Here is a 16,512-nt window from a genome sequence, read left to right on the forward strand (position 1 = left end):
TGTTGATAAGAGTGAGGGAGATGAAACAGTTCAGAGAGTGATGGAGGTTCTTGGTAGAGAGTGATCGTGGAGTTGAGATTGAAAGAATTGAGAAATAAGAGGGAACTTAAGAGTTTGTCCAATCAGTAGCCACGTTACAAATTATTTATTTAAATCGTCCAAAACATTATTCCCCAACACCTTAAATTGTTGTAATTCCTCATAGATACATATTCCTAACTTGCCCCTCAAGTTCTCAAATTGAGTAGCATCCAGAGCCTTTTGTGAAAATGTCTGCTAGTTGTAATTCAGTGGATGCATGCTTTAAGCTAATCACTTTGTCTTCTACAAGCTCTCTTATGAAATTATGTCTTATATCAATATGTTTGGTTCTGCTATGCTGAATAGGATTGTTAGATATGTTGATGGCACTGAGATTGTCATAATACAATGTCATGACACTCTGTGTGACATTGTATTCAGTCAACATTTGCTTCATCCAAACTAGTTGGGAACAGCTGCTACCAGCTGCTATGTACTCAGCTTCAGTAGTAGATAAAGAGACATAATTTTGCTTCTTGCTGAACCATGATATGAGATTGTTTCCCAAGAAGAAACATCCTCCAGATGTGCTTTTCTATCATCAGCACTTCCATCCCAATCAGCATCATAATACCCAAATAGGATAGGTTCACACCCATGAGAATACAATATACCATAATCACAAGTTCCATTCACATATTTGAGAATCCTCTTGACCTAATTTATGTGACTTACTTTAGGTTCTGCTTGATATCTAGCACATACTCCAACTACAAAAGCAATATCTGGTCTACTAGCTGTTAGACATAGTAGACTTCCAATCATGATCCTATACAGACTCTAGTCAACACTAGTGCCACCTTCGTCTTTAGATAACTTTAAATGAGTAGGTTCAGGTGTTGTTTTGTGAATAGAATTATCCATTCCAAACTTTTTGACAATATTCTTGGCATATTTGCTTTGAGAGAGGAAGATGGAGTCTTCCATTTGTTTAACTTGCATTCTCCAACCATACTCATCTCAAACTCAGTTTGCATCTGATTGACAAAGTGTTTAACCATCCTATCTGACATCCTATCCAACATACTCTGTGACATTGAAGTCTTCATGTTGGTCATCAATAATAACATTGATGGATTCCATCAAGACTTGTGTTCTGGAGTTGAATACTCTATATGCTCTGTTGTTTGTGGAGTATCCCAGGAATATACCTTCATCACTTTTGGGGTCCATTTTCCTTCTTTGCTCACGGTCAATCAAGATATAGCACTTGCTTCCAAATACATGAAATTACTTCACAATAGGTTTCTTTCCTTTCTATATTTCATATAGTGTGGAAGAAGTTCCTTTCCTCAATGTGACTCTGTTATGAACATAGCAAGCTGTATTCATTGCTTTAGCCCAAAAGTACATAGGTAGCCTCATTGCATGGATCATAGCTCTAGCAGATTCTTGAATAGTTCTGTTTTTCCTTTCCACTACTCCATTTTTATGAGGAGTGATATGTGAGGAAAATTCATGACTGATTCCTTCAGAAGAGCAGAATTCAGCAAATTTGGCATTCTCAAATTCCTTTTCTCTTTGAAGTCTTGTACATAGGTCTTTGAACACCTCAAACACATCTGATTTTTCTCTGATAAAGCTTATCCAGGTGTATCTAGAGTAATCATTAACTACCACATAGGCATACTTCTTCCCACCAAGACTCTCTACCTGCATTGGTCTCATCAAATCCATATGCAACAATTCCATAATCTTGGAAGTGGTAAGATGTTTGATCTTTGGATGTGACATCTTAGTTTGTTTACCAACCTGACATTCTCCACATACTTTTCCTTCATCAATTTACAGCTTTGGGATTCCTCTCACAGCTTCCTTGGATATGATCTTCTTCATCCCTCTTAGATGTAGATGTCCAAGTTTTTGATGCCACAATTTAACCTCTTCTTCTTCTTTTTCCATAGATCATATAGTGGAATAACTAGAGGTTTTAGGCTCCCACAAGTAGCAGTTGTCTTTGGATCTGAATCTCTTCATGACTTCCTCATTTTCTCCATTTGTGACTACACATTCATCTTTGGTGAATCTGACATTGAATCCTTGATTACATAGCTGACTGATGCTGATCAGATTTGCAGCCAGTCCTTTTACAAGTAGAACATTATCCAGTTTTAGAACTCCGAGACATTCTAGTTTTCCAACCCCTTTGATCTCTCCTTTAGCTCCATCACCAAAGGTCACATAACTAGTGGAATGAGGTTTGATATCTACTAATAAGTTCTTTATTCCATTCATGTGCTTTGAGCAGCCACTATCAAAGTACCGGTCTTCTTTGGCTGACACTCTTATAGAAGTGTGGGCTATTAAGGCAATAGTTTTAGCAATCCATTGTTGTTTCTTAACAGGAACATTCTGCTTAGGTCTGACCTGAAGTGTCAGACTGGGATAACCATAAAGTCTGAAATAGAAAGGTTTTATGTGTCCAAATCTCCCACAGTAATGACATCTCCATCTTTGAAATTTTCTCTTTGACTGGTTCAACCCCCTTTTTTCACGATGTTGTAACATTGGTCTTGACATCTGGTTTGACATGTGAACTTCAAGATTTGACCTCTTAAACCCTAAAATATTCTTGACATGTCACCTACTTTTTGTCCAACTTGCAGAATTTCTTACAAGGAGTCAGTACCATTGTTCAGAATTCTGATGGATTTTGACATCTGATCAAGTTTGGAATTCAACATGCTGATTTCACAATTGAGAGAGTCTATGGTTGCAAGATGCTCTTTCTTCTTAGATTCCAATTCCTTTATGAGTTTCTTTTGCTTCTCCCCTTGTTTACATACTTCAGCACTCCTGACACACAGCTCTTTGTATGAGGCTGCAAGTTCATCAAAGGTCAGCTCATCTTCACTGGAATCATCATCAGATGCATAGATACTGGTTAGTGCTGTAAAATGTTTTGTATATTCCTCTTCAGACTCACTATCAGAATCTCCATCAGACCATGTGACAGATAGCCCTTTCTTTTGCTTCTTGAGGTAAGTAGGGCATTCAACTCTAATGTTTCCATAGCCTTCATATCCATGACACTGAATCCCTTTGCCTTGGTTGGGCTTCTCTTCAGTTTTTGATCTTCTGCTAGAGTCATAGGTCCTACTGTTGTCAGAGGCAATGTTCTTGACATTTGGTCTGGACTTCTGATCTATTCTTTTTATAAATTTGTTGAATTGTCTAGCAACCATGGCTATGGCTTTTGACAGATTCTCATCACTTCCACCATTGCTTTCTTCTGAGTCCTCTTCAGTGTTAGATACAAAAGCTATGCTCTTGTTCTTCTTTTCAACATTGTCACACATACCCATCTCAAAGGTTTGGAGGGAACCAATGAGTTCATTTACCTTCATTTTGTTGATATCCTAAGCCTCTTCTATAGCAGTAACCTTCATAGAAAATCTCTTAGGCAGTGACCTGAGGATCTTTCTCACCAGCTTTTCTTCAGACATTTTTCTTCTAAGGCTCCTGAGGTATTGGCAATCTTAAGAATATTCATGTAAAATCATGAATGGTCTCATCCTCTTTCATCCTTAGATTCTCAAACTTAGTAGTTAACATCTGAAGTCTAGACATTTTCACCTTGGATGTACCTTCATGAGTTGTTTTGAGAGTATCCCAAACATCTTTGGCCAGTTCACAGTGCTGCACAAGTCTTAATATATTCTTGTTTATTCCATTGAACAATGCATTTAGAGCCTTGGAGTTTCCTAAAGCTAACTCTTCCTCATCCTTTCTCCATTCTTCTTCAAGTATTAACACAGTTGTTCCATTTTTCTCTTTCTTCACAAGATGTTCCCATCCTTTGTTCACAGCTCTCCAAGCCTTGCTATCCACAGACTACAAGAAGGCTACCATACGAGGTTTCTAGTAGTCATAGTTAGACCCATCCATAATGGGTGGTCTATTCCCAAATCCTCCATCATTGTCCATAGTACCAGAATTTACTGTCTCTAGATCTCACCCAGAAATAGACAGGCAGGGTGCCTGCTCTGATGCCAATTTAAAATTCTAGTAACAGAAAATCGATGTTGTATCGGATGTTATGACATGCACTACTGAACAGATTATTACTTTTTAGCAGTAAGTAGATAAAAATAGTAAAGAACACAGTGAATTGTTTACCCAGTTTGGCGTACAATAACACCTACTCTGGGGGCTACCAAGCCAGGGAGGAAATCCACTATAAGTAGTATTAATTCAGAGTTAAATAACCAATTTACTCTCCTCACTTAAGACCTACCCAATGCAATCTCAATCTAATTCTAGACCTGAGTTCCTACTTACTCCCCCTCAATCACAGCAGTGATAACAAACAAGCAAACACAAATAAATTCAACTTGAAGACCTACTTCAAACAAATCTTGGTCTTTCTTAAAAGCTTCAATTAAGAGACACAACACTCGTGCTTAAAAGCTTAGAGTGACACAACCAATTACAACTTAAACACCCTATTCCAATACAGTCATCAAAGTGACTATTGCTTGGATTACAAGAAAACACTAAGACACAAACACACGTAAAAACTCGGTTCACAAAACACATAATTCTTCACTTCAAAATCTCTGCCTCTACAAGTAGGATTAGCAATCTTCTTATAGGCAGATTCTGGGCCTTGGGCCTAAAGTATATAAATTAGGGTTAACCTAATTTCCACAATTCCAGGGTACTACAATATAGGCCATAGGCGTGGTCTCTTATTGTTATACAATCAGCACTGAATAGATGGTTTCCTAAAATATAGCCTGAGTTAAATAAGGAAACATAACAGAAAACATTACAGCCCATTCTGACTAGATACTGATGTCACAACATTCAGCATGACATCTAGTAAAACTCTGTATTAGCTAAGCACACATATCCTGTAGTACACTACACAAGCATGTCATGACATCAGTCAAGACATCTAAACACAGACCTATGTTTTACCATAAAATGCAGCCAATCACAAACATCTACATAGTGGAGAAGGCTGAAGGGGGGTATTAACTAATCTTTGGAAGATTATGGGAAACATATATCTTAACAAAACTTTATTAGATTCAAAAAATGAGAGGCCCTCTTCCTTGGACACGAAGCACAAAGAATTTCAATTTTCCATGGAGAAGTAAAGGGAAGAAAAAAAGCTGAAGGAGGGGATTTATTAGAAACAGTGTGAGGATCTAACACAGATAAAATAAGATATGCGGACTCTAAAGAAAATGAACAATTTTAATACTGGTACCAAGGGTTCGCTACAAGCTAACTTGGAGGAGTCATGAGTGAAAAAATTCATCAACTCTAATCAGGCCTTCGAGAAGGCAAAGAAGTTGATTCGGTTCTTGTACCCCACACTCGACTTGAGTAAGCTCAACTTATTCTAGGTCGTTTGAGATGCGAAGCTGGTTAAAGAGGCTGATGAAAAGAGTACTTCGCCTTCTAGAGAAAGTGGCGTGCCCATTATAGATCAAGGGATTACACTTCTTTCTTATGAAGAGATTAGACCTATCCCGGTTCAGCCCATTTTTGAAGAAGAGGCCACACCCATTTCAAAAGAGGCTAGATATATTACTTGAGAGGATAATTCATACATTCTACTAGAAGATTGACTCTAGTTGTTATTCGCGGATGAATATGTTATAATCGTTTCAAAAAGAATTTGTAATTCCACTCTTTTAGATGTAATTTGCTAGATGACTTTGTAATCTACCTCTTTTTAAGGTTTTAATGAATTTTTATTTTTGAGTAATTGACTTTTAGATTTTTTGTATTAAAATATTTATGACAAAGTAATAGAGCAACATGCTTATAGATAAAAATGTGCTTAAAGAGGTTTTAAATTCAACAAAACTAGTCACATAGCAGATACTAAAAAGAAGATAAGCAACATAGCAGATAACATCATGTAGACTTAAATTGATCAGATAAGAAAATTAAACAACAAAGAGATAAAAGTTTAGAGATATCATATTAATAAAGTTGATATACAACAAAACTTGATAGACAAGAAAATGTTAGTACATAAGAAAATATATGAAGAAATAAATAAGAATAAAATGAGAGCTTATTTAAAGAAAGATGGATGAAGGATCCCTGATTCCCTATGGTTTTTATGAAATGGTTCTACGGACAATGGTTTTGTAAAAATATTTACAAGCTAATTTTTAGCATCCACGTATTAAAAAAACTACATCATCTTTTTATACATGATCTCTAAGAAAATGATTCCTAATATCAATATGCTTAGTTTGTGAATGTAAACTTGGATTCTTGGTAAGAGTAATTGAATTAGTATTATCACAATTAATCGGAAAAGAACCCTGTTTTAAATCATAACAATCAACGGTTTCTTTAGCCAAATGAATTGTTTACAATAGTTGCATGCGGCTACATATTCGGCTTTGGCAGTAGAAATAGAAATGTTATGTTTCTTCTTGTTTGCTAAAAGAAACTTAAGAGAAACTTACTAAAATACATTCACATCCTTTAGTATACCAAAGACCGTGATTTGAGGTTTTGTTAAGGTACATTAAAATGCATTTAACAGTCTTAAATTTATATTCTCGTGGGGAATCTTGAAATGGTGCACATACATACATTAAACATAATGTCAGGTCAGCTTGAAGGAAAATACAGCAATGTTCTTATTATACCTTCGTATTTGGTGATCTAAATCTCCGGTCCTTGTTTGTTTTAAGCCATTTCCTAATCCGAGTCATGTTTCCCGAAGCTAATTTTTGGGCAAATAAAAACTCCATGGTTAGATTCAAGGATTTGCATGATTCTTATCATGCCTGCATGAGTTTCTATAATAAAAAAACTTTCTTATTTGAATTATCGCGCGTTGAATTTTAGTCAAAGTCCAATTTTATGCATGCAAAAGACATTTTAGTCCGAGCCTAATTCAAACCAGCACTAGTGCTTTCTCTTCTTCGGTATTACTTGTCCACAAGAAGGATGGCACTTGGAGGTTTTGCATGGATCATACGGCGTTGAATGCAATCACCTTCAAGGATTAATTTCCAATACCAGCCATTGATGCACTGTTGGACGAACTCTATGGCACCCGTTGGTTTCCGAAGTTGGATCTCCGTTCAGGGTATCATCAAGGGCATTACAAATTCTTAGTAATGCCCTTTGGGCTCAGCAATGCACCTCTTGCATTTCAGGCTACTATGAACCTCATTTTTGAGTCGTATCTACGTCGTTTCGTCATCATTTTTTGACGACATCTTGGTGTATAGCCCTACTTTGGATGACCACTTACAACACCTTGAGGTAATGTATCTGTGTTTAATTGCGGACAAATTTTATATGAAACAATCCAAATGCGCCTTTGCCCAAAACTCCATTGAATATCTTGGTCATATAGTATCCATGGATGATATAGGGCCTGACCCAGCCAAAATCAGTGCCATGATAAATTGGCCAGCTCCCACCAGCATCAAGCAACTGCGAGGCTTTTTGGGTTTGACAGGGTTTTATAGAAAATTCATCCAAGGATATTCCATCATGGCAGCACCACTCACCAGTTTACTTAGGAAGGACTCTTTTGAATGGAACAATGAATCAAATAAAGCTTTTGAGGCCTTAAAGCATGGCATGTCAGACGCACCTGTGTTGGCTCTACCTAATTTCCAAGGGGTTGTTTGGGAGTTGGTTTTTGGAGGGTTTTGGAGGAGAAGACTTTGGAGAGTTGCGTCTATATCTAGAAATATAGATATAGTGGTATTCATCGAGCTTTAGGAAGGTTACAACTTACCAGAAAATGTTTTTTTGGGAAGGTATGCGCAAGGACGTGGCTGAATTCTTACGCTAATGTGTAACTTCACTTGTCAGCAGATGAAACTTGTAAACCATGCTCCTTATATGGAAAAAATCCTCCTAACTTGTGAGATTACATGGCAGGTAACACAAACATCCAGGCTGTTGAAGATACCTTGGTGAAGAGAACTAAGGTTCTGCAAGACTTGAAGAAAAAGCTTGCTAAGGCTCAAGAAATCATGAAAACGATTTCAAATAGAACACAGACCCCTCTCCGTTTTGCTGTTGGAGAGTTGGTCTTTGTGAAGCTAAGGCCACATCGATAAAACTCATGCGTATCTACTAGGTAGTGAGTCACCAAGAGTTTGTTAGAAAACTGTTGGATTCTAGCTAAAAGAGAGTATTATATCTAGTTGTATGATGAATGAAGGCAAGCAAGAATTAAATGAATTAGTATCTTATTAGATTCTTTCTGTTACACACTTACCTTCCAAGTTCACTCGTAACAAACTTACACTAGTTTGATAGTTTCAAAAGCTAGTTAAAGAGTTTTCAGGTTTCAACAAATAATTGAATCCTGTACACAAAAATCTAAAAAACATTTAAGAAACCGTAACTCTGCACAAAATGGCAGTCACAATGATAAATAATCTTATTGATCTTTATACAAAGAAAATAAGGGGAAAAATGGACTATACATAGAAAACTTGACCAACATTTAAGAGACTCTCATGAGGAATATTGAAGATCACACTATTTTCCCTGCATATCTTTCTAAGAAATGCATATATATAATCAACTGCTATTTTCTTGTAGAATCTTGAATCCCTACTTGCAACCACAACTGTGTTTCCTAGTATGTGAACAACACCAGCTTCTCTACAGTTGCTTAAAAACTCATATTCATCAACCTCGCTGTAATGGCTAGAGGATTGAAAAGTAACATTCACATGTGCCGGCGATCTTGCAGGAACAATTGAGTCGACTGATGAAATTGTTAAATCCCCGTTACTCAATGAATTTGTGTTTCCGTTGTTATTCAACATGAAATCTCTCGACTGCTCGGTTTGCGGTTCACATAAACTGTATTCCGAATCCGAGCAACCTTCCATCATGGATTCAAGTCGAACAAACATGAAAAGGTTGTGAAAGAGTTTCTTCTCGAAATCATCGTCTTTCTTATGCAGGTCTTTATAACCATATCGCGCCACGCATCTAAAAATGTGGTAGTTCTTTGGTCCGATACGCTTGACAAGGAACCGTTCTTCTTCCGGGACGGTGTAGACGGGAAGATATTTCACACAGACGAAAACAACGACAGAATGAATGGCTGGTAGGTTGGTAATAAAATGAGAAAATATGTGGGGAACTCCGCTTGCGAGTTCTGTGTAGACTAGGCCGATTCCTGGAACACGAACTAGTCCTAAACTGGGACCGAGTCCGAGAATCCATGCCATTGAGACTTTACTATGCAATTCAAACTCGTAACGCTTCAGTGTACCATAATGCCAAACATACATAACAAGCAGAAATACTCCGGCAATTGCAAGTGGGGCCCACCCGCCTTGATCGACTTTGAAGAGTACAGCAGAAAAGTATGTGCATTCGACAATCAACGATAAGCCAGTGAACAAAACCACAAGAATCCAATGGCAGTGCCAAACTAATATCATTACCAAAACCATGAGCAGTGTTGTAACCAACATGACTAACACAACAGCAGTACCTGTCATTACAACGACATATTCGCTTGTTAATAACCATAATATTTTTTCCAAATTGGTAAATATATGAATCACAAACGGAAATTTCACAAAAAATAGAATGATTGAATGAAAATAATGGCTCACAACATTTGGCGAAGAAAAGACTTACCATATGCGTTACCAATCTGACTTTGATTTTTAAAGCCAGCAGTAACAGCAATGCAAAGAACCATAAGAATCCAATTGATATCCGGGATATATATCTGGCCAAGGAACTTTTTCGATGTATGTACGACTTTGACTCTTGGGAAACAGCCATGAGCAAGGGCTTGCTTAATGATTGAAAAGGTTGCTGTTATTGTGGCTTGGCTCGCAACTATTGCTGCTAGTGTTGCAACAACAAATACTGGCCAGTATATTTTTTCTGCAGAAAAAAGGATAACTAACATCTACCAGATGAAAATCACTCAAAAATCAGAAACTATTTTCTATGTAGGGTGACAGACATGACAAACCTGGAATAGAGCGATAAAAAACATCTTGTGAATGATGCAAGTTATGCACCAGATAAGCCGCCTGTCCAGAATACGCTAAAAGAAGGCAAGGAAACACAAGAAGAGTAAATGCAATTTGTACCGACGAGACTGGAAAATTGGCTAAGTCGGCAAAGAGAGCTTCTGTCCCTGAAATCAATCATCACAAGTTGTCGAGTTTAAATCAACAGTTATCAACCACCATAGTCTAATGCGAGTGGTTGGTGCTGAAAATCAAACCTACCGGTTATGCTGAGCAAGATTCCGCCAAGGGAAAGCCAACTATCTTTTCTTCCGTTTCGTATATACCGATACACATAGAGAGGCGAAAAGGCCTTTAGGACTCTGCTACCAAATCTCCAAATGTTGTATATACCTATGCCTCCAATTAGGAGAAACCAAACCAGAACAATTGGAGCAAAGAGCCAACCAACTTTATCGGTACCATAATGTTGCACGCTGAATAGCCCAACTAATATTATAACAGCAACAACCACCACTACTCCTGTAACACAAATGGAAGAAAAATAAGAGAAGAAAAATGGAAGACAGAGAGGATTAATGGAATGTTAAAGGTGTAGGACCATACTGTTATCAATTTCAGGTTTGTTTACTCGGATGCCACCTGCAGCGGATAAAACTACATACGAAAATTTAATTGGATGAATAAAAGGAAAACTTGCATTTAAAGAAACACGAAGAACAAATGGAACAAGAGGATCGTCGAGACAGAAAACAAACCAGATATAGCCGGAGTAAGAATACCATCTCCAATCACCATGCAGGTACCAACAAGGACAAGAATAAGAATGGCTCTTTTAATAAAATGTCCCTCTAACCATCTCTGAGTTTTCGACGCAAACGACCTTTCATGGATCGTAGTCCGGCTATATGTTGTCAATTCTTCATCCGTGCGATGCTGGTTAGGAATGATTTTAATATTGGCATGTCGGCATAGCAAAGAATAAAGCGCCAGTGTTCCACCTGCCCCATATATGTAATAATCTCGGTAAAACTTAAATGCACTAATATCCAAATGAACCAAAAATAAGTAAAACGAATATATACCTTGACCGTTGTCATTTGCTCGTAACACAATAAAAACATATTTGAGCAACGGGACAAGAGTAAGCGAGTAAATGATCAACGAAAGAGCTCCGATCACGTCCTCTGGATCATCAACTCCGTGAGGAAACGTGTTATAGAAAACATACAACGGAGAAGTTCCCAAATCTCCATAAACTACACCCAGACTCTGATATGCGAGCCGTATAACCAACAGTGCCGAAAACTTCTGAACAAATCAAAATAACAAGAATGAGAAAACATAGGGATCTATATTGAAAATTTCAGCAAAAGCAAGAATGTTAAAAGGGATTGTTGCATCATACTTTTTCTCTATACATATTTCTGAGCTTTCCTGCTTCCTCGTCCATCGATTGGTCGAGTTTCTGCTCCATATCCCACATATTACCTTTGTTATCATTCTCTTCATCAATTTCCAAATCCGAAGCCATTTCGAACTTGCTTCAATAATCTCCCACTACTAAGTTCTATAACCTCAAACCAAGGCTTCAAAAAATAACCTATAAAATTGAATTACATATATCAACAAATACTAAGAACAAAATAATTAACAATTCTGAATAACAAGATTCTAACTACAATCAATAATTCAATACATAACAACATGAACCAATATTAGAACTAGTTCAATACTTCAACATGCAAGTTCAAAGAGAATAATCTCAAATTCAAAAAAATTATAAAAAAAAAAAACTGCTCAAGCATGAAATTCAAACATGAACTCACCTACCAAACAACCTCGTACTTGTCACATAGAATTGTGTTCAACAGAAACATATGGTTTTTGGATTCATGAAGAATTGAATAGAACAGAACAGAAACCTATGTTTCTAGTTCGGTTATTGAGGAAGAGAAAATCAAGAAGCTAACGAAAACACTACTGAACTATGGTGACAAAATGATTTATGACAACGAAAGTGAAACTTAGAGACAAATTGGACCCACTGTACAACTTGTTCTTGCATTATTATTTAATAGAATAAATACTATTTTATTGATATTTTTTGTTTTTATATATTTTTTATATTTTTTCAAACTATTTCCTATTATTCATTTTATTTAGACATATTTGGTATTCCTTGGATTGAAAAGGACTAGAAAATAAGATAAGTTCGATTTCAATTCTCAACTAGATATATATTTATTTATTTATTTATATTCGTTATGCATATTTTTTTTATTAAATTTGACTAGGTATTATTAAAAGCACTAGTTAGTGCTACTTGATGCTATTTTCAAATGTCAATGATAAGTGACGAAGAATCATATATTTTATTCATATCATAGGAATGAGAATATTTAAAAGGAGGACTTCATTGATAATTAATTTGGAAAATGGATCTAGTTTCATCAGAATAATAATACTAATAAACTATATTGGTTAAATAATAAAAATAATTTAGAGGATCAGAATAAAAAAAAGCAATAATGCAGAAGAGTACGAACTCTCACGATTTTTTGTTTGTATATAATAATGATAATGATTGTAATGTTAATTTGGAGTTATGTGACATCATAGAGAGACAACTATAGTGAGAACAGACAAAAAGAATACTGGTACAACTTAAGGTTTTTTGTTTTTTTAAAAAAACTACCTAACACTTCTTGTCAAAAAATGGTAATTGGAATTTTTTATTTTTTAAAATTGACATGATATTTTTAAATTTTTATTTATAGTGTAAATGTTTAATTTTACTAATTTTTTAATTTAACTTTTTTATAATTTAATCTCTTTAAAACTTCTTAAATTTAAAAATGATGTGGACATTTAAATCTGGTGTAGAAGACTAATTTGAACACTCTACATTAACTTTTTAATTAATTATTTTAATAATTTAAGACATTTAAGGTTAAATAACCCAATTTAAAAATTAATATTAACGAGGGAGGCGTAGAAGTGAGCTCTAACGTCAAGCAATGTCTTCGTATAATTGTAGATGGTCATTTTCACAACAGTTATGAGGGTGTTGGGTTCATCTCGTGTAGCCCTCTATAATGCACATACTATAAAGACTATGGAGGCTAAACACTCATACAAACCACCTTCATCCATGTCGACCACATTGTTCTCTAAAGATTCTCTTTTGGTTGAAGTTGATACAGTTTTCAGGTGCACTAAATCATCCCCCAAAGGGACTTCATGTGGTAGAGATGGTTTGCGAGCTCAACATTAATTGGACGCAATGTGTGGAGAAGGTTTTGTTGTGTCTAAAGATCTCTTATGTGAAATCACTCAAGTTGTTAACTTATGGTTGGGAGGGAGATGCCCGATGAGTTTGGCAGAGTTTCTTGCCTTAGCACCTTTGACATCATTTAAGAGGTCGGTCCAAGATTAGGGATCATATTGAATAAGATCTTTTGGCCTTCGTGTAATGATAGTAAATTTTGTGGGGAGTTATTTCCTTCAGACATTGGGAGGCCGATGTTATGGATGAAGTTGTTTTGATGGTTTGTTAGTCGAGATGAAGAATTTATGGAGGGTTGTCCATGAAGAGGGCGGTTGGGTTGTTGTGCTAATGCATCTCCTGCCACAACTAAGGGATCCTCAAAGTGAGATTTTTCTACTTCGTTCTTGCATGAGTATCGCTAAACTATGTTTTAGCCTTAGAACGTGTCAACCTAATCGTATTGATGATCTATGCCAACAAATTTGTCCTGTTAGAGTACAGTACCATCCTTAAATACCGGCTTATGATTCTCTTATTTCCTGCTGATATGGTGTGCTCTATTTGCCGTAAGACGTGCTTAGATACATTTAGGGAACACGTTATTCATTACAAAGAGCTTCCAAGATTCAAATACCGATAAGACTTTGTTAGGGATGTCATATTTGATATATTTAGACGTGCAGGGTATTTGTGAAGAAAGATGTGTCTATGAATTTCTCGACTGACCCATAGGAGGATCGACTCTTAGGTCAATAGATGTTCTGGTGTATGGATGGGTAAGAGGGAAACATGCATGTGTAGATTTGACCGGGGTTTCGTCACTGGTGGAACTGAGGACTATAGGTTTTACCGTGGGACAGGAAGCTTTCAAAGTCGCTTCAAGTAAAGTGGTCAAGCAAGAGAAAACATGTTCTGACTATCAACATTATTTTATACCATTTGTCTTTGACACTTTTGATTTTCTAGCATCAGAAGTCGTAAATCTTTTACAGAGAGTGCAAAGGTTCATGCATAGCAATGTTGTGTCACCTAAGACAATGAATATAGTTTTTAAGAAGATAGATTTTGTCATCTAAAAAGAAATAATAACGCGGCTTGTTACTTATTTGCCAACTATTTTTGTCTAATCTTGATTTTAACTGAATAATATAATTTAAAATATTCAATGCTATATATATATATATATATATATATATATATATATATATATATATATATATATATATATATATATATATATATATATATATATTCTAATATGTTTTAAATCTAATAATTGCTACTATTTAATTAAAGATATTACTAATAATTAAAAATAATTATATTATTGTTAAAAGTAGTGTTTTAAAAATCGGACCGGCCGGTCAGACCGGTCGAATCGAGAACCGGCCAGGTAACCGGTCTGGTTCAATAGCTGAATCGAAAAATATCATTGAACCAGTGTGAATCGGTCAAAACAGGTGTAAGCCGCTAAAACCGGGAACACTGACGATTTTTTTGAACTGGCGGATTAAGTGCATTTTTTTATTTTATATTAAAACGATGTCGTTTTGACTATTCTAATGAAAAATTAAAATAAAAAATAAAATAAATAAAATAAAAATAAAAAATTGTTGCAAATGCGGTTGATTTTGTTACTAATGATTTTGACAATGGAATTATTTTGTTATAAATTATTAATTAGATTATGTTGCGATTAAACTTTTGTTTAATTTGCAATTATATATTTGTAATTTTGTACTATTTTATTATGTGTGATACCTATGTTTAAATTTTGAATTTAAATTATGGACTTGTGAATTTATTTATAATAAGATATTTTTAAAAAATTTAAGTGCTAGTTATATTTTGTAGAGACTGAATCATCTGATTCGACAGGTTTATACCTATATAATTTTGTTATAATGACAGGTCTATTCAACTGAGTTATCCGGTTTAACCCGGTTTAGTCATGTGGTTCGACCAGTGACCCAGTAGTTCGACCAATATACCAGTGACCCAGTACCCTCACCTGTTTGATGTTCGGTCTGATTTTTAAAACACTTGTTAAAAGGTTAGGAAGAAGAATAAAGGTATCTTGTGTTAGAACAAGATTGAGAATCTATGTTCAGAATCTGATTTTAATGATAACAAGCATATATTTTGTGAGTAACAATTTTACTACTAATGATTTCATTAAGTGTGCAGATATTATGTTATAAGTCATATACGACAGCATCAGAAAGGAATTCAGACAAGCTTCAAGGAATTAAACAGAAATATCAGATACATGAAGAACTCATTACAACAAGAAGATCACATGAGTAAATGATCAGAAGTTCTGCACATAGAACAAGAATTCAAATCAATGACAGAAGATCATAAGTCATCATAGAAACAAAGGCTTGATAATACAAATAATACTAAGCTTCCTCAAAAGTACAAGCGACATCAATATTCACAGCAACAGGAGTTTTGAATCTGTATTTAGAAGCTTCGAAGAACAACATAAATTGCTCCAATTAAATCACATGCAATTTATCACGTTACTCAATGCAAAGACAAAATTATGACATATATTATTGTCTACATTTTGACAAAAGGTAGGAAAACACGCTACCAAGAGAAACTGTCTTGAAAGAAGAAAAACAAGGAGAACACGCTACCAAAAGATTATATTCGCCTTGGAAATAGGTGTGTCATCATTCAGTCTACGGCAAGCATTAAATACTATGATCAAATATGGTTCAACGGAAATATTCCAACGGTAATAACTGACTTCTATAAAAAGAACAAATATATGATAGAAGAGGTGTGGTGTGAGAGTGAGACAGCGTGAGCAAGCAAATAAGCATAAGATTAATTAAGCTGCTCCAACAGAGGCAACACACACAAAGTGTGTGATGAAACAGTTATGTTGAAATATACATCATAAGCCTATGAAAAGAAAATCAAAAAGAGTGAAAAAGAAAATCCTGCATGTTTTGCAGTATGCTCCAATGGAGTTATAAGAAATCCACAAATACTTGATCGAACCATACACTTCTCATGTTGTATGACAAAGAAACTGAATACACTTAGTTGTTGCTCGACAGTGTTTCATGTTTACTTATGATCATCAATGTGTCATCAGTCGTTACAAGCTCAATGATCAATATTCAAGAAGAAGAAGATGAAGATCAATGAACAAGAAGCAATTCATACAAGAGTTGCTGATCTTAA

General features: G+C 35.4%; 2 protein-coding genes across 4 annotated transcripts; both read right to left on the reverse strand.

The window, feature by feature from the left end:
* Positions 1-1,986: 1,986 nt before the first annotated feature.
* Positions 1,987-3,428, reverse strand: LOC131597794 (uncharacterized). Its single transcript, XM_058870462.1, has 3 exons — positions 3,283-3,428; positions 2,698-3,177; positions 1,987-2,479 (listed from the first exon to the last, which is right to left on the reverse strand). Exons 1-3 carry the CDS (start codon positions 3,426-3,428, stop codon positions 1,987-1,989), a joined length of 1,119 nt encoding a protein of 372 aa, XP_058726445.1.
* A 4,998-nt stretch (positions 3,429-8,426) lies between these two features.
* Positions 8,427-12,065, reverse strand: LOC131595129 (potassium transporter 10-like). 3 transcript variants are annotated; one of them, XM_058867412.1, is made up of 9 exons: positions 11,870-12,065; positions 11,449-11,643; positions 11,126-11,348; positions 10,799-11,041; positions 10,647-10,697; positions 10,302-10,562; positions 10,040-10,207; positions 9,694-9,948; positions 8,427-9,544 (listed from the first exon to the last, which is right to left on the reverse strand). In XM_058867412.1, exons 2-9 carry the CDS (start codon positions 11,572-11,574, stop codon positions 8,511-8,513), a joined length of 2,361 nt encoding a protein of 786 aa, XP_058723395.1. In that variant the 5' UTR covers positions 11,575-11,643; positions 11,870-12,065; the 3' UTR covers positions 8,427-8,510. The 3 variants fall into 3 exon arrangements, with proteins under 3 accessions (XP_058723395.1, XP_058723394.1, XP_058723393.1); XM_058867411.1 differs by having other exon boundaries at positions 11,126-11,351; positions 11,874-12,063; XM_058867410.1 differs by having other exon boundaries at positions 11,126-11,351; positions 11,870-12,063.
* Between the last annotated feature and the right edge of the window lie 4,447 nt (positions 12,066-16,512).

This window comes from Vicia villosa, linkage group LG4 (genome assembly GCF_029867415.1).
Source record: "Vicia villosa cultivar HV-30 ecotype Madison, WI linkage group LG4, Vvil1.0, whole genome shotgun sequence".
NCBI classification, from domain to species: Eukaryota; Viridiplantae; Streptophyta; class Magnoliopsida; order Fabales; family Fabaceae; genus Vicia; species Vicia villosa.